Source organism: Haliotis cracherodii, unplaced genomic scaffold, assembly GCF_022045235.1.
Source record: "Haliotis cracherodii isolate W230 unplaced genomic scaffold, xgHalCrac1.p SCAF_20, whole genome shotgun sequence".
NCBI lineage: Eukaryota > Metazoa > Mollusca > Gastropoda > Lepetellida > Haliotidae > Haliotis > Haliotis cracherodii.
The window spans coordinates 3757204-3776550 of NW_027266276.1; the positions used below are offsets into that span (position 1 = coordinate 3757204).

A 19347-nucleotide genomic window follows, 5' to 3' on the forward strand; every position below is an offset into this window, starting at 1 on the left:
ACGTTTGCTGGATGTGAGAGGGTTGGTGATGGTTGAGGACGTTTGTTGGATGTGAGAGGGTTGGTGATGGTTGAGGACGTTTGTTGGATGTGAGAGGGTTGGTGATGGTTTAGGACATGTGTTGGATGGGAGAGTGTTGGTGATGGTTGAGGTTGTGTGTTGGATGTGGTGGTGGAATGGGGTTTAACGTCGCGTCCAAGATTATTGCACTGATATAGCGACGTGCATGTACGTGTGTGTGTTTGGGTGGCTGCTTGTACTAGTCCGGACTGATGCCGATTGATAGTGCTAGCCCACTGAGATACCATGCCACAGTTTAACATGAATACCCGACTCAGTCACAGTATACTGACTCTGAGCCGACCAGTACTTGTTTTAGCCCCTTAATGCCAAGCGCCAGACAGGGTAACAACAAGTACCATCTTTTAATGTCTTTTGGTATGACGCGGCCGGGGATCGAACCCCAGACCTTCTGCTCTCCGGGCGGACACTCTACCTCTAGACCACGGAGGCGGTCAGTGTTGGATGTGAGAGGGTTGGTGATGGTTTAGGACGAGTGTTGGATGTGAGAGGGTTGGTGATGGTTTAGGACGAGTGTTGGATGTTGGAGTGTTGGTGATGGTTTAGGACGAGTGTTGGATGTTGGAGTGTTGGTGATGGTAGATGACGTGTGTTGGATGTGAGAGTGTTGGTGATGGTTTAGGACGAGTGTTGGATGTTGGAGTGTTGGTGATGGTTTAGGACGAGTGTTGGATGTGAGAGGGTTGGTGATGGTATATGACGAGTGTTGGATGTTGGAGTGTTGGTGATGGTTGAGGACGTGTGTTGGATGTGAGAGGGTTGGTGATGGTTGAGGACGAGTGTTGGATGTGAGAGTGTTGGTGATGGTTTAGGACGAGTGTTGGATGTGAGAGGGTTGGTGATGGTTTAGGACGAGTGTTGGTGATGGTTTAGGACGAGTGTTGGATGTTGGAGTGTTGGAGTGTTGGTGATGGTTGAGGACGTGTGTTGGATGTGAGAGGGTTGGTGATGGTTGAGGACGAGTGTTGGATGTGAGAGGGTTGGTGATGGTTTAGGACGAGTGTTGGATGTTGGAGTGTTGGTGATGGTAGATGACGTGTGTTGGATGTGAGAGGGTTGGTGATGGTTGAGGACGTGTGTTGGATGTGAGAGGGTTGGTGATGGTTTAGGATGAGTGTTGGATGTTGGAGTGTTGGTGATGGTAGAGGACGAGTGTTAGATGTGAGAGTGTTGGTGATGGTTGAGGACGTGTGTTGGATGTGAGAGTGTTGGTGATGGTTTAGGACGAGTGTTAGATGTGAGAGGGTTGGTGATGTTTGAGGACGTGTGTTGGAGATTGAGCTTCAGAAGAATAAAGATTGTCTTCATTTGACAAACCCGTCCAACACAGGAATGAAACTGGCAACTGGATCAGTGGTTGGGACATTCCCACCTATTATTAAAAACACACATGCCATTGCTACTCTCCCAGTAAAAGATATCAAAGAGGCTTTGGACAACAGGAGAGCAATGATGGGTGAAATAGCAAGGGATCTTTATAATTTGTCTCCTGTGGGAGAGAAAGTAAGCCTTGGCTGTACAAGATGGTGCAGGAAAATGGTGGCTTTGTTTCCGTGGATGGGGAAATGGTGTTCACAGGGTATGCCCCTCTTTTCGCTAACCTGGTACCATCATTATCTGAGAGTGAAACATAAACACATGCTTATGATATAGTCAGAATCATACAATATCTTATAATTATGGAAAGTGTCTTGTTGCGTTTATCTATACAACAGTGGTGGAACATTCAATACCAACATGTGAGGCAGCACTTAATGGCTGAAATGTTTCCCTGGGACTGGGAACAATTTGCTCACTAATTTGGAAAATATGATTGTGTATTCAGTAAGGGTGTGAGGTATTGCCAGTATATCGGTAAATTGAGGTTCATTCTGTCCATGATATGTATCACAATATCATTTTTTCATGTTAGATATATCGGGTGATTTCAAATTGGGATTTTTATCATGTGTTTAATGTTATATTCTTGCCACATGCCTTCCCTACCTGGAGCATGCATCCGGAGCCCCAATATGGCTGCGTATTTATTGACTAAGTAAACATCATGTTGTACCAGCATCTTGTTTTGTTCCATTTATGAACTTCAACTCATTGGTGATGGTTTAGGACGAGTGTTGGATGTGAGAGGGTTGGTGATGGTTTAGGACGAGTGTTGGATGTGAGAGGGTTGGTGATGGTTTAGGACGAGTGTTGGATGTGAGAGAGTTGGTGATGGTTTAGGACGAGTGTTGGATGTGAGAGGGTTGGTGATGGTTTAGGACGAGTGTTGGATGTGAGAGAGTTGGTGATGGTTTAGGACGAGTGTTGGATGTGAAGAGAGTTGGTGATGGTTTAGGACGAGTGTTGGATGTGAGAGGGTTGGTGATGGTTTAGGACGAGTGTTGGATGTTGGAGTGTTGGTGATGGTAGAGGACGAGTGTTGGATGTGAGAGTGTTGGTGATGGTTGAGGACGTGTGTTGGATGTGAGAGTGTTGGTGATAGTTTAGGATGAGTGTTTGATGTGAGAGGGTTGGTGATGGTTGAGGACGTGTGTTGGAGATTGAGCTTCAGAAGAATAAAGATTGTCTTCATTTGACAAACCCGTCCAACACAGGAATGAAACTGGCAACTGGATCAGTGGTTGGGACATTCCCACCTATTATTAAAAACACACATGCCATTGCTACTCTCCCAGTAAAAGATATCAAAGAGGCTTAGGACAACAGGAAAGCAATGATGGGTGAAATAGCAAGGGATCTTTATAATTTGTCTCCTGTGGGAGAGAAAGTAAGCCTTGGCTGTACAAGATGGTGCAGGAAAATGGTGGCTTTGTTTCCGTTGAAGGGGAAATGGTGTTTACAGGATATGCCCCTCTTTTCGCTAAGCTGGTACGGACGTTTGTTGGATGTGAGAGGGTTGGTGATGGTTGAGGATGTGTGTTGGATGTGAGAGGGTTGGTGATGGTTGAGGACATGTGTTTGATGTGAGAGGGTTGCAATTGGTGATGGTTGAGGACATGTGTTGGATGTGAGAGGGTTAGTGATGGTAGATGACGTGTGTTGGATGTGAGAGGGTTGGTGATGGTTGAGGATGTGTGTTGGATGTGAGAGGGTTGGTGATGGTTGAGGACGTTTGCTGGATGTGAGAGGGTTGGTTATGGTTGAGGACGTTTGTTGGATGTGAGAGGGTTGGTGATGGTTGAGGACGTTTGTTGGATGTGAGAGGGTTGGTGATGGTTTAGGACATGTGTTGGATGGGAGAGTGTTGGTGATGGTTGAGGTTGTGTGTTGGATGTGGTGGTGGAATGGGGTTTAACGTCGCGTCCAAGATTATTGCACTGATATAGCGACGTGCATGTACGTGTGTGTGTTTGGGTGGCTGCTTGTACTAGTCCGGACTGATGCCGATTGATAGTGCTAGCCCACTGAGATACCATGCCACAGTTTAACATGAATACCCGACTCAGTCACAGTATACTGACTCTGAGCCGACCAGTCCTTGTTTTAGCCCCTTAATGCCAAGCGCCAGACAGGGTAACAACAAGTACCATCTTTTAATGTCTTTTGGTATGACGCGGCCGGGGATCGAACCCCAGACCTTCTGCTCTCCGGGCGGACACTCTACCTCTAGACCACGGAGGCGGTCAGTGTTGGATGTGAGAGGGTTGGTGATGGTTTAGGACGAGTGTTGGATGTGAGAGGGTTGGTGATGGTTTAGGACGAGTGTTGGATGTTGGAGTGTTGGTGATGGTTTAGGACGAGTGTTGGATGTTGGAGTGTTGGTGATGGTAGATGACGTGTGTTGGATGTGAGAGTGTTGGTGATGGTTTAGGACGAGTGTTGGATGTTGGAGTGTTGGTGATGGTTTAGGACGTGTGTTGGATGTGAGAGGGTTGGTGATGGTATATGACGAGTGTTGGATGTTGGAGTGTTGGTGATGGTTGAGGACGTGTGTTGGATGTGAGAGGGTTGGTGATGGTTGAGGATGAGTGTTGGATGTGAGAGTGTTGGTGATGGTTTAGGACGAGTGTTGGATGTGAGAGGGTTGGTGATGGTTTAGGACGAGTGTTGGTGATGGTTTAGGACGAGTCTTGGATGTTGGAGTGTTGGTGATGGTTGAGGACGAGTGTTGGATGTGAGAGGGTTGGTGATGGTTGAGGACGAGTGTTGGATGTGAGAGGGTTGGTGATGGTTTAGGACGAGTGTTGGTGATGGTTTAGGACGAGTGTTGGATGTTGGAGTGTTGGTGATGGTTGAGGACGAGTGTTGGATGTGAGAGGGTTGGTGATGGTTGAGGACGAGTGTTGGATGTGAGAGGGTTGGTGATGGTTTAGGACGAGTGTTGGATGTTGGAGTGTTGGTGATGGTAGAGGACGAGTGTTGGATGTGAGAGTGTTGGTGATGGTTGAGGACGTGTGTTGGATGTGAGAGTGTTGGTGATAGTTTAGGATGAGTGTTTGATGTGAGAGGGTTGGTGATGGTTGAGGACGAGTGTTGGATGTGAGAGTGTTGGTGATGGTTTAGGACGAGTGTTGGATGTGAGAGGGTTGGTGATGGTTTAGGACGAGTGTTGGTGATGGTTTAGGACGAGTGTTGGATGTTGGAGTGTTGGTGATGGTTGAGGACGTGTGTTGGATGTGAGAGGGTTGGTGATGGTTGAGGACGAGTGTTGGATGTGAGAGGATTGGTGATGGTTTAGGACGAGTGTTGGATGTTGGAGTGTTGGTGATGGTAGAGGACGAGTGTTGGATGTGAGAGTGTTGGTGATGGTTGAGGACGTGTGTTGGATGTGAGAGGGTTGGTGATGGTTGAGGATGAGTGTTGGATGTGAGAGTGTTGGTGATGGTTTAGGACGAGTGTTGGATGTGAGAGGGTTGGTGATGGTTTAGGACGAGTGTTGGTGATGGTTTAGGACGAGTCTTGGATGTTGGAGTGTTGGTGATGGTTGAGGACGAGTGTTGGATGTGAGAGGGTTGGTGATGGTTGAGGACGAGTGTTGGATGTGAGAGGGTTGGTGATGGTTTAGGACGAGTGTTGGTGATGGTTTAGGACGAGTGTTGGATGTTGGAGTGTTGGTGATGGTTGAGGACGAGTGTTGGATGTGAGAGGGTTGGTGATGGTTGAGGACGAGTGTTGGATGTGAGAGGGTTGGTGATGGTTTAGGACGAGTGTTGGATGTTGGAGTGTTGGTGATGGTAGAGGACGAGTGTTGGATGTGAGAGTGTTGGTGATGGTTGAGGACGTGTGTTGGATGTGAGAGTGTTGGTGATAGTTTAGGATGAGTGTTTGATGTGAGAGGGTTGGTGATGGTTGAGGACGAGTGTTGGATGTGAGAGTGTTGGTGATGGTTTAGGACGAGTGTTGGATGTGAGAGGGTTGGTGATGGTTTAGGACGAGTGTTGGTGATGGTTTAGGACGAGTGTTGGATGTTGGAGTGTTGGTGATGGTTGAGGACGTGTGTTGGATGTGAGAGGGTTGGTGATGGTTGAGGACGAGTGTTGGATGTGAGAGGATTGGTGATGGTTTAGGACGAGTGTTGGATGTTGGAGTGTTGGTGATGGTAGAGGACGAGTGTTGGATGTGAGAGTGTTGGTGATGGTTGAGGACGTGTGTTGGATGTGAGAGTGTTGGTGATAGTTTAGGATGAGTGTTTGATGTGAGAGGGTTGGTGATGGTTGAGGACGTGTGTTGGAGATTGAGCTTCAGAAGAATAAAGATTGTCTTCATTTGTCAAACCCGTCCAACACAGGAATGAAACTGGCAACTGGATCAGTGGTTGGGACATTCCCACCTATTATTAAAAACACACATGCCATTGCTACTCTCCCAGTAAAAGATATCAAAGAGTCTTAGGACAACAGGAGAGCAATGATGGGTGAAATAGCAAGGGATCTTTATAATTTGTCTCCTGTGGGAGAGAAAGTAAGCCTTGGCTGTACAAGATGGTGCAGGAAAATGGTGGCTTTGTTTCCGTTGAAGGGGAAATGGTGTTTACAGGATATGCCCCTCTTTTCGCTAAGCTGGTACGGACGTTTGTTGGATGTGAGAGGGTTGGTGATGGTTGAGGATGTGTGTTGGATGTGAGAGGGTTGGTGATGGTTGAGGACATGTGTTTGATGTGAGAGGGTTGCAATTGGTGATGGTTGAGGACATGTGTTGGATGTGAGAGGGTTAGTGATGGTAGATGACGTGTGTTGGATGTGAGAGGGTTGGTGATGGTTGAGGATGTGTGTTGGATGTGAGAGGGTTGGTGATGGTTGAGGACGTTTGCTGGATGTGAGAGGGTTGGTTATGGTTGAGGACGTTTGTTGGATGTGAGAGGGTTGGTGATGGTTGAGGACGTTTGTTGGATGTGAGAGGGTTGGTGATGGTTTAGGACATGTGTTGGATGGGAGAGTGTTGGTGATGGTTGAGGTTGTGTGTTGGATGTGGTGGTGGAATGGGGTTTAACGTCGCGTCCAAGATTATTGCACTGATATAGCGACGTGCATGTACGTGTGTGTGTTTGGGTGGCTGCTTGTACTAGTCCGGACTGATGCCGATTGATAGTGCTAGCCCACTGAGATACCATGCCACAGTTTAACATGAATACCCGACTCAGTCACAGTATACTGACTCTGAGCCGACCAGTCCTTGTTTTAGCCCCTTAATGCCAAGCGCCAGACAGGGTAACAACAAGTACCATCTTTTAATGTCTTTTGGTATGACGCGGCCGGGGATCGAACCCCAGACCTTCTGCTCTCCGGGCGGACACTCTACCTCTAGACCACGGAGGCGGTCAGTGTTGGATGTGAGAGGGTTGGTGATGGTTTAGGACGAGTGTTGGATGTGAGAGGGTTGGTGATGGTTTAGGACGAGTGTTGGATGTTGGAGTGTTGGTGATGGTTTAGGACGAGTGTTGGATGTTGGAGTGTTGGTGATGGTAGATGACGTGTGTTGGATGTGAGAGTGTTGGTGATGGTTTAGGACGAGTGTTGGATGTTGGAGTGTTGGTGATGGTTTAGGACGTGTGTTGGATGTGAGAGGGTTGGTGATGGTATATGACGAGTGTTGGATGTTGGAGTGTTGGTGATGGTTGAGGACGTGTGTTGGATGTGAGAGGGTTGGTGATGGTTGAGGATGAGTGTTGGATGTGAGAGTGTTGGTGATGGTTTAGGACGAGTGTTGGATGTGAGAGGGTTGGTGATGGTTTAGGACGAGTGTTGGTGATGGTTTAGGACGAGTCTTGGATGTTGGAGTGTTGGTGATGGTTGAGGACGAGTGTTGGATGTGAGAGGGTTGGTGATGGTTGAGGACGAGTGTTGGATGTGAGAGGGTTGGTGATGGTTTAGGACGAGTGTTGGTGATGGTTTAGGACGAGTGTTGGATGTTGGAGTGTTGGTGATGGTTGAGGACGAGTGTTGGATGTGAGAGGGTTGGTGATGGTTGAGGACGAGTGTTGGATGTGAGAGGGTTGGTGATGGTTTAGGACGAGTGTTGGATGTTGGAGTGTTGGTGATGGTAGAGGACGAGTGTTGGATGTGAGAGTGTTGGTGATGGTTGAGGACGTGTGTTGGATGTGAGAGTGTTGGTGATAGTTTAGGATGAGTGTTTGATGTGAGAGGGTTGGTGATGGTTGAGGACGAGTGTTGGATGTGAGAGTGTTGGTGATGGTTTAGGACGAGTGTTGGATGTGAGAGGGTTGGTGATGGTTTAGGACGAGTGTTGGTGATGGTTTAGGACGAGTGTTGGATGTTGGAGTGTTGGTGATGGTTGAGGACGTGTGTTGGATGTGAGAGGGTTGGTGATGGTTGAGGACGAGTGTTGGATGTGAGAGGATTGGTGATGGTTTAGGACGAGTGTTGGATGTTGGAGTGTTGGTGATGGTAGAGGACGAGTGTTGGATGTGAGAGTGTTGGTGATGGTTGAGGACGTGTGTTGGATGTGAGAGTGTTGGTGATAGTTTAGGATGAGTGTTTGATGTGAGAGGGTTGGTGATGGTTGAGGACGTGTGTTGGAGATTGAGCTTCAGAAGAATAAAGATTGTCTTCATTTGTCAAACCCGTCCAACACAGGAATGAAACTGGCAACTGGATCAGTGGTTGGGACATTCCCACCTATTATTAAAAACACACATGCCATTGCTACTCTCCCAGTAAAAGATATCAAAGAGTCTTAGGACAACAGGAGAGCAATGATGGGTGAAATAGCAAGGGATCTTTATAATTTGTCTCCTGTGGGAGAGAAAGTAAGCCTTGGCTGTACAAGATGGTGCAGGAAAATGGTGGCTTTTTTTCCGTGGATGGGGAAATGGTGTTCACAGGGTATGCCCCTCTTTTCACTAACCTGGTACCATCATTATCTGAGAGTGAAACATAAACACATGCTTATGATATAGTCAGAATCATACAATATCTTATAATTATGGAAAGTGTCTTGTTGCGTTTATCTATACAACAGTAGTGGAACATTTAATACCAACATGTGAGGCAGCACTTGATGGCTGAAATGTGTCCCTGAACTGGGAACAATTTGCTCACTAATTTGGAAAATATGATTGTGTATTCAGTAAAAGTGTGAAGTATTACCAGTATATCGGTAAATTGAGGTTCATTCTGTCCATGATATGTATCACAATATCATTTTTTCATGTTTGATATATCGGGTGATTTCAAATTGGGATTTTTATCATGTGTTTAATGTTATATTCTTGCCACATGCCTTCCCTACCCTGGAGCATGCATCCGGAGCCCCAATATGGCTGCGTATTTATTGACTAAGTAAACATCATGTTGTACCAGCATCTTGTTTTGTTCCATTTATGAACTTCAACTCATTGGTGATGGTTTAGGACGTGTGTTGGATGTGAGAGGGTTGGTGATGGTTGAGGACGAGTGTTGGATGTGAGAGAGTTGGTGATGGTTTAGGACGAGTGTTGGAAGTGAGAGTGTTGGTGATGGTTTAGGACGAGTGTTGGATGTGAGAGAGTTGGTGATGGTTTAGGACGAGTATTGGATGTGAGAGAGTTGGTGATGGTTTAGGACGAGTGTTGGATGTGAGAGTGTTGGTGATGCTTTAGGACGAGTGTTGGATGTGAGAGAGTTGGTGATGCTTTAGGACGAGTGTTGGATGTGAGTGTGTTGGTGATGCTTTAGGACGAGTGTTGGATGTGAGAGGGTTGGTGATGGTTTAGGACGAGTGTTGGATGTGAGAGTGTTGGTGATGGTAGAGGACGTGAGTTGGATGTGAGAGGGTTGGTGATGGTTTAAGACGATTGTTGGATGTGAGAGGGTTGGTGATGGTTTAGGACTAGTGTTGGATGTGAGAGAGTTGGTGATGCTTTAGGAAGAGTCTTGGATGTGAGAGTGTTCGTGATGGTTTAGGACGAGTGTTGGATGTGAGAGGGTTGGTGATGCTTTAGGACGTGTGTTGGATGTGAGAGGGTTGGTGATGCTTTAGGACGTGTGTTGGATGCGAGAGGGTTGGTGATGGTAGATGACGAGTGTTGGATGTGAGAGGGTTGGTGATGGTTTAGGAAGAGTCTTGGATGTGAGAGTGTTGGTGATGGTAGATGACGTGTGTTGGATGTGAGAGGGTTGGTAATGGTTGAGGACGTATGTTGGATGTGAAAGTGTTGGTGATGGTTTAGGAAGAGTCTTGGATGTGAGAGTGTTGGTGATGGTTGAGGATGTGTGTTGGTTGTGAGAGGGTTGGTGATGCTTTAGGATGAGTGTTGGATGTGAGAGAGTTGGTGATGGTAGATGACGAGTGTTGGATGTGAGAGGGTTGGTGATGGTTTAGGAAGAGTCTTGGATGTGAGAGTGTTGGTGATGGTAGATGACGTGTGTTGGATGTGAGAGGGTTGGTGATGGTTGAGGACGTATGTTGGATGTGAAAGTGTTGGTGATGGTTTAGGAAGAGTCTTGGATGTGAGAGTGTTGGTGATGGTTGAGGATGTGTGTTGGTTGTGAGAGGGTTGGTGATGCTTTAGGATGAGTGTTGGATGTGAGAGGGTTGGTGATGGTTGAGGACGAGTGTTGGATGTGAGAGGGTTGGTGATGGTTGAGGACGAGTGTTGGATGTGAGAGGGTTGGTGATGGTTGAGGACGTGTGTTGGATGTGAGAGGGTTGGTGATGGTTGAGGACATGTGTTGGATGTGAGAGGGTTGGCGCTGGTTTAGGACGAGTCTTGGATGTGAGAGGGTTGGTGATGGTAGATGACGAGTGTTGGATGTGAAAGTGTTGGTGCTGGTTGAGGACGAGTGTTGGATGTGAGAGGGTTGGTGATGGTTTAGGACATGTGTTGGATGTGAGAGGGTTGGTGATGGTTTAGGATATGTGTTGGATGTGAGAGGGTTGGTGATGGTTGAGGACGAGTGTTGGATGTGAGAGGGTTGGTGATGGTTGAGGACGTGTGTTGGATGTGAGAGGGTTGGTGATGGTTGAGGACATGTGTTGGATGTGAGAGGGTTGGCGCTGGTTTAGGACGAGTCTTGGATGTGAGAGGGTTGGTGATGGTAGATGACGAGTGTTGGATGTGAGAGGGTTGGTGATGGTTGAGGACGAGTGTTGGATGTGAGAGGGTTGGTGATGGTAGATGACGAGTGTTGGATGTGAGAAGGTTGGCGCTGGTTTAGGACGAGTGTTGGATGTGAGAGGGTTGGTGATGGTTGAGGACGTGTGTTGGATGTGAGAGTGTTGGTGATGGTTGAGGTTGTGTGTTGGATGTGGTGGTGGAATGGGGTTTAACGTCGTGTCCAAGATTATTGCACTTATATAGCGACGTGCATGTACGTGTGTGTGTTTGGGTGGCTGCTTGTACTAGTCCGGACTGATGCCGATTGATAGTGCTAGCCCACTGAGATACCATGCCACAGTTTAACATGAATACCCCACTCAGACACAGTATACTGACTCCGAGTTGACCAGTCCTTGTTTTAGCCCCTTAATGCCAAGCGCCAGACAGGGTTACAACAAGTACCATCTTTTAACGTCTATTGGTATGATGCGGCCAGGGATCGAATCCCAGACCTTCTGCTCTCCGGGCAGATGCTCTACCTCTAGAACACGGAGGCGGTCAGTGTTGGATGTGAGAGGGTTGGTGATGGTTTAGGACGAGTGTTGGATGTGAGAGGGTTGGTGATGGTTTAGGACGAGTGTTGGATGTGAGAGGGTTGGTGATGGTTTAGGACGAGTGTTGGATGTGAGAGGGTTGGTGATGGTTTAGGACGAGTGTTGGATGTTGGAGTGTTGGTGATGGTAGATGACGTGTGTTGGATGTGAGAGGGTTGGTGATGGTTGAGGACGTGTGTTGGATGTGAGAGGGTTGGTGATGGTTTAGGATGAGTGTTGGATGTTGGAGTGTTGGTGATGGTAGAGGACGAGTGTTAGATGTGAGAGTGTTGGTGATGGTTGAGGACGTGTGTTGGATGTGAGAGTGTTGGTGATGGTTTAGGACGAGTGTTAGATGTGAGAGGGTTGGTGATGTTTGAGGACGTGTGTTGGAGATTGAGCTTCAGAAGAATAAAGATTGTCTTCATTTGACAAACCCGTCCAACACAGGAATGAAACTGGCAACTGGATCAGTGGTTGGGACATTCCCACCTATTATTAAAAACACACATGCCATTGCTACTCTCCCAGTAAAAGATATCAAAGAGGCTTTGGACAACAGGAGAGCAATGATGGGTGAAATAGCAAGGGATCTTTATAATTTGTCTCCTGTGGGAGAGAAAGTAAGCCTTGGCTGTACAAGATGGTGCAGGAAAATGGTGGCTTTGTTTCCGTGGATGGGGAAATGGTGTTCACAGGGTATGCCCCTCTTTTCGCTAACCTGGTACCATCATTATCTGAGAGTGAAACATAAACACATGCTTATGATATAGTCAGAATCATACAATATCTTATAATTATGGAAAGTGTCTTGTTGCTTTTATCTATACAACAGTGGTGGAACATTCAATACCAACATGTGAGGCAGCACTTAATGGCTGAAATGTTTCCCTGGGACTGGGAACAATTTGCTCACTAATTTGGAAAATATGATTGTGTATTCAGTAAGGGTGTGAGGTATTGCCAGTATATCGGTAAATTGAGGTTCATTCTGTCCATGATATGTATCACAATATCATTTTTTCATGTTAGATATATCGGGTGATTTCAAATTGGGATTTTTATCATGTGTTTAATGTTATATTCTTGCCACATGCCTTCCCTACCTGGAGCATGCATCCGGAGCCCCAATATGGCTGCGTATTTATTGACTAAGTAAACATCATGTTGTACCAGCATCTTGTTTTGTTCCATTTATGAACTTCAACTCATTGGTGATGGTTTAGGACGAGTGTTGGATGTGAGAGGGTTGGTGATGGTTTAGGACGAGTGTTGGATGTGAGAGGGTTGGTGATGGTTTAGGACGAGTGTTGGATGTGAGAGAGTTGGTGATGGTTTAGGACGAGTGTTGGATGTGAGAGGGTTGGTGATGGTTTAGGACGAGTGTTGGATGTGAGAGAGTTGGTGATGGTTTAGGACGAGTGTTGGATGTGAAGAGAGTTGGTGATGGTTTAGGACGAGTGTTGGATGTGAGAGGGTTGGTGATGGTTTAGGACGAGTGTTGGATGTTGGAGTGTTGGTGATGGTAGAGGACGAGTGTTGGATGTGAGAGTGTTGGTGATGGTTGAGGACGTGTGTTGGATGTGAGAGTGTTGGTGATAGTTTAGGATGAGTGTTTGATGTGAGAGGGTTGGTGATGGTTGAGGACGTGTGTTGGAGATTGAGCTTCAGAAGAATAAAGATTGTCTTCATTTGACAAACCCGTCCAACACAGGAATGAAACTGGCAACTGGATCAGTGGTTGGGACATTCCCACCTATTATTAAAAACACACATGCCATTGCTACTCTCCCAGTAAAAGATATCAAAGAGGCTTAGGACAACAGGAAAGCAATGATGGGTGAAATAGCAAGGGATCTTTATAATTTGTCTCCTGTGGGAGAGAAAGTAAGCCTTGGCTGTACAAGATGGTGCAGGAAAATGGTGGCTTTGTTTCCGTGGATGGGGAAATGGTGTTCACAGGGTATGCCCCTCTTTTCACTAACCTGGTACCATCATTATCTGAGAGTGAAACATAAACACATGCTTATGATATAGTCAGAATCATACAATATCTTATAATTATGGAAAGTGTCTTGTTGCGTTTATCTATACAACAGTAGTGGAACATTCAATACCAACATGTGAGGCAGCACTTGATGGCTGAAATGTGTCCCTGAACTGGGAACAATTTGCTCACTAATTTGGAAAATATGATTGTGTATTCAGTAAGGGTGTGAGGTATTACCAGTATATCGGTAAATTGAGGTTCATTCTGTCCATGATATGTATCACAATATCATTTTTTCATGTTTGATATATCGGGTGATTTCAAATTGGGATTTTTATCATGTGTTTAATGTTATATATTTGCCACATGCCTTCCCTACCCTGTTGCATGCATTCGGAGCCCCAAGATGGCTGCGTATTTATTGACTGAGTAAACATCATGTTGTACCAGCATCTTGTTTTGTTCCATTTATGAACTTCAACTCATACCTTAATGTATCAGATTACTTCAGAATAGATTTTTTAGAAATATACAATATATCGCATTAAGTTCTTGTGCATTGCAAGATATTGTGATACACTTTAAGCCTCTGTGACACTGAAAATGGACCCGCGTTGAAAAGTGACCCAGGAGTCAGTATTCAACGTTGAAAACATACCCGGTCTCACTTTTCAACAGACCAGGGTCAAATTTCAACAGTTGAAAAGTGACCCTGTCAGCTTACCAAGTCGTTAAATAGTGACCCGGGCCTCGCTTTGAAAAGTGACTCTGTTGAATTGTGACTTGTGGTTTATTCTGCTTACCAGAAGACTCTTTATAGCATGTCTAAATTGGTGCAAATATTTATCAGTGTGTTCGGGATGAGGGTTGGAGGTGACACACATTTATAGGCATGTGTTAACGTATACATATAAAAATTGCCATGGTTCCTGGCTTTAGAAATGATCGTCACGATATGGCTGAAATATTGCCGATGTGACGTAAAGCATTAACTCACTCACTCACTCACTTTTGAAATGTCCAAAAATGTGTGTGCATGAACAGCTGTCCAGTTACCTTGCTCGTGTGTTATATTTGTTTGATTGGGTTTTACGTGGCTTTGGGTAGTATTTCAACCATAATGCCACGGTGGTTACAATGAGGCTCCGGTCTTCGGGCTGAACGAAAGTGGCACACCAAAAGCGTTCTCAACCTAAAACGTCCCCAAGCATAAAATGTTCATGGTGGTGTTAGGAATAGCGTTTAATGATTATATTTTCGAAGTGTTAACATGATGTCAAGTATATTTCAGTACAAGAATATATAAATGTTGTAATTTAAGGTCATTCTGATATAATTATTTTGATGCAAATATATATTGCGTTGGCACCTTCAACCCCGTTATATTTCAAAATATAAAATCCCACTTCACAAACAAATAAACAATATTGTGAGAAGTTAATATCAATAAGATTAGTTAAAAAACACTAACATTAAAAGCACCATTCGCATTCGATGCATGAGGACGTTTTCGGTCGAACTCAAAAGAAACCATTAATCTAATACATGACAAAGGTCTGAAAGGACAGACTGCAAGTGTTACCAGCTACCAAAAGGAAGTGCCCACAACGTTGTAAGAACGTTACTTTGTTTAAGCAACGTGACATTGTCGTAATATTGCTACAACGTATTAAAACAGCCAATAAGTCGAACGTCGCACAGATGTTGCATGGTTCCACAGGAACGTTCTCGTAATATTACTGGGAGTCGACATAGTAACCAAATAGTAACCTACGAATGCAACGTTGCCTGGACCCCCTGTGTTAACTGGGTAATTAGCATCTCTGTTGGAAGGGTGGATCACATCATCTTTAGGATTGGGAATAACAACGGTTTATGCAAGGCGGGTAAAGCAAAATCAGAAATGCATAGTTTTGTATTATAAACCCTAGAAGTTTCTGATAACATATGTTACATTGACCACTACCATCATTTGCAATGTGAAACAAAAAAGCAGACCGAGCGATGGCGGCACCAGACTCGCCAACAGCAAAATACCAAGTTTGGTTTCAAAAGATTAAACTTTTTTACTATTTCTGAAAAGGTCAAACACTCAAAAGATCCCACAAAGGTAAGGATCAAAGACACATCTGCATACTATAAGCATTTCAAGATAAGAAAGCTGAAAACCTGACCAAAAGGGCAATGTTCTATTAAGTCAGTGAATTGTGTCCGTATGGGTGTGGCAATGAAGGCAACTCTTCGAAAAAACACAAAATCAAAGCGATTGAATTCGTTTAAAAAATTGACAATGATGTTACACTTTACACAATTCCTATAAAATACTGTTTTAATTGTGGAAAGTGGTGTGCGCAATTAAATGAAAAGAAACAAAACAAGCACTATTTCAAAAACTTCAGTAAATTGTTGTAACATCCGTGAATTTTGCCGAATTTAAAAAATGCACATTGAATTTGGGACATGTGGACGTTATCAAATGCTTTGAGCCTAAAACACTTGCAATAAGTAGATAACGACGAGCATTCTCTGTCACATTAAGCGACTCTATACAATACACTGGAGAATACCCAAATACTGGTACCTGTTCTAGATTGTCTTACTAAACAACGCACCAGTACATAGCGGCTGGGTTGTGATGGATGCTTTTCGAGAACGTGGGTTCGACCTGTGACCTACAGATCTAGCCCCCAGTGATTTCCACTTGTCCCCTCAATTGAAAAAGCACCAGCGGGGTTGAAGATTTGAGGACGGCAACAATTGACTGCTTGACTTCCCTATATCGGACATTAATGATTGGAAAACCATATGGAACATGTGTGTGAAACTTGAAGGGGATTATGTTGAAATATATTTGTAAGTTTAACCAGAATTTCAACATTAAGAGAGTGAGGCTCTAAACGTTTTGATATCCCCTCATAATAGTACTTTGTTTATTAATTAAATCTTAACAAAAATGAAGATAGAAATGTAGCTTGGTTTTTGGTTGTATAGTTTTGGCCAGTAAATCTTGAATCTGGATTTTCCCTGTTTTAATAAAACATTAAACGCCCCACCCTTCCCTCTCCGCATTCAAAAAGACATACATGTACGTAAAACAACTGATGCAAGCTGGCAGATACGCATTCAGAAACACCCGGATAAAGACACTAAAAAAGATTTAATCGATTGTAACATTAGATCTCTTTATTTTCACTAGAAGTCACAATTCAACGGAGTCACTTTTCAATGCGAGGCCTGGGTCACTATTTAACGACTTGGTAAGCTGATAGGGTCAATTTTCAACTGTTGAAAACTGACCCTGGTCTGTTGAAGACTGAGACCAGGTATGTTTTCAACGTTGAATACTGACTCCGGGGTCACTTTTCAACGCGGGTCCATTTTCAATGTCACACCTCCAATACCCATCCTTAGTATTCAGAGAACTTGGATGAAAACCTGAAACACGTTAAAGCTGTTCAAAAACTACTAGGAACCAGACTGAAAGGTAGGCCAAAGATATATGCCTTTAAATGGCAAGAACTGAAGTGATCCTGACAAGATATCTGCAAGTAGCAAGCTTCCCAGACCTCAAATGTGGCAGAGGTTCGCCTTTTCTTAGAGATGTCATCCTATTATCGTAGATTTAATGACATGTGTGCCACATTGTCAAACCTCTCACTGATCAACCCGGAGAGCGGGGTTCGATCCCCGGCCGTGTCAGACCAAAAGACATCAAAAGATGGCACTTGTTGTTACCCTGCCTGGCGCTCGTCATAAAAGGGCTAAAACAGGACTGGTCTTCTCGAAGTCAGTATACTGTGTCTTGGTTGGGTATTCATGTCAAATGACGGCATGGTATCTCAGCTGGCAACAATCGGCATTAGTCTGGACTAATACAATCCCAATATAGGTGTAACGATCTTGAATGTGATGCTAAGCGCCATTTCACCTCACCTTATATGACTAGAACAAAGTTTGTCTTCCATATGTTCTGACATTTTTACAATTTCTCTGGTCTTAAACACACAGGCTTTGGCTTTGAACATTCTACTAAAAGATACAAAACTAAATTGAACGAAGTAATTATGTATCAGTGGTTTACAACTTGAACACTGACTCATAACATATGCCATAAGGTTGCTTGAACTGGTCATAGAGTGATGTTTTGTAATATGCAATTAAGCCACAGAAACCATACATCTCTGAAGAAAGACCAGAGGGGAGACAGTAGCTTGGATTTGGAGACCTTTATGCCACTAAAACAATTTGTTTCTCATTTCTGGCAGAATTAGGGCAAACCAGACATGCACCATGTGCTTAACAAGAAGCATCCCTACTTCAAACCGGCATAACTCTTCTCCATTAATGAGCAATACCACTACAAATAAACTGTGTCTCTGCAGTAGCAATCAGAATCAAGAAGGATTGGGGATTCTGGCACACCTTATGACCAAAACTCTGCACAGCAAATGGTGGCGCCTTATAGCTGGGGCAAGTGGTGGACAGGGAATGGTGGCGCCTTATAGCTCTGGCCAGTGGTGGACAGGGAATGGTGGTACCTTATAGCTCTGGCAAGTGGTGGACAGGAAATGGTGGTGCCTTATAGCTCTGGCAAGTGGTGGACAGGAAATGGTGGTGCCTTATAGCTCTGGCAAGTGGTGGACAGGGAATGGTGGCGCCTTATACCTATGGCAAGTGGTGGACAGGGAATGGTGGTGCCTTATAGCTCTGGCAAGTGGTGGACAGGGAATGGTGGCGCCTTATAGCTCTGGCAAGTGGTGGGCAGGGAATGGTGGTGCCTTATAGCTCTGGCAAGTGGTGGACAGGGAATGGTGGCGCCTTATAGCTCTGGCAAGTGGTGGGCAGGGAATGGTGGTACCTTAAAGCTCTGGCAAGTGGTGGACAGGGAATGGTGGCGCCTTATACCTCTGGCAAGTGGTGGGCAGGGAATGGTGGCGCCTTATACCTATGGCAAGTGGTAGACAGGGAATGGTGGCGCCTTATACCTCTGGCAAGTGGTGGGCAGGGAATGGTGGCGCCTTATACCTATGGCAAGTGGTGGACAGGGAATGGTGGCGCCTTATAGCTCTGGCAAGTGGTGGACAGGGAATGGTGGCGCTTTATAGCTCTGGCAAGTGGTGGACAGGGAATGGTGGTGCCTTATACCTATGGCAAGTGGTGGACAGGGAATGGTGGCGCCTTATAGCTCTGGCAAGTGGTGGGCAGGGAATGGTGGTGCCTTATAGCTCTGGCAAGTGGTGGACAGGGAATGGTGGCGCCTTATAGCTCTGGCAAGTGGTGGGCAGGGAATGGTGGTACCTTAAAGTCTGGCAAGTGGTGGACAGGGAATGGTGGCGCCTTATACCTCTGGCAAGTGGTGGGCAGGGAATGGTGGCGCCTTATACCTATGGCAAGTGGTAGACAGGGAATGGTGGCGCCTTATACCTCTGGCAAGTGGTGGGCAGGGAATGGTGGCGCCTTATACCTATGGCAAGTGGTGGACAGGGAATGGTGGCGCCTTATAGCTCTGGCAAGTGGTGGACAGGGAATGGTGGCGCTTTATAGCTCTGGCAAGTGGTGGACAGGGAATGGTGGTGCCTTATACCTATGGCAAGTGGTGGACAGGGAATGGTGGCGCCTTATAGCTCTGGCAAGTGGTGGACAGGGAATGGTGGCGCCTTATACCTCTGGCAAGTGGTGGACAGGGAATGGTGGTGCCTTATAGCTCTGGCAAGTGGTTCTGATCATCCCAACGGACTGATCATTGAAATGAATCAGTTGGCGTCATTTTTCTGTTTTTCAATGTTAAAACCTAACAAAAACAAACAAAAATACATACTTCACTATTTTATTATTAAAAATAGTTGTTGGCCTCATGCTTTCTGAAACAATTCTTAAAGTAAATGAATACATTTTTTGGCACACAAAACTATCCCTCGTTTTAAAATACCAACACAATATACTGTATAACTTATTATTTTTAATGATAACTTGAGAGAGTTAGTTGAAAACTTGACAGAAGGGACAAATTCGATTACGAAAAATTGCATTCAATCGTATGGACCTTCCGATAAATCTTCAATTATTTCAATGGAAACACCACTAGTGCCTCAGATGACTTGGCCCCCTTGTGCACTGATTCAATGCTGATTCGCAGTGCTGACAAATACCTTAGATGACACATCCCGCTGAGGGCATGGCTGCGACTCGATGTTCACAGAGCTCAT

At 45.3% G+C, this 19347-nt stretch overlaps 1 protein-coding gene across 1 annotated transcript in view; it reads right to left on the reverse strand.

Annotated features, from left to right (window-relative positions):
- LOC139470294 (telomerase reverse transcriptase-like) overlaps positions 1-19347 on the reverse strand; it is a 72040-nt gene extending 52693 nt beyond the window's left edge. The window contains exon 1 of the mRNA XM_071252654.1: positions 19291-19347. Coding sequence (XP_071108755.1) covers positions 19291-19347 — 57 coding nt within the window. The remainder of the gene's footprint in view (positions 1-19290) is intronic.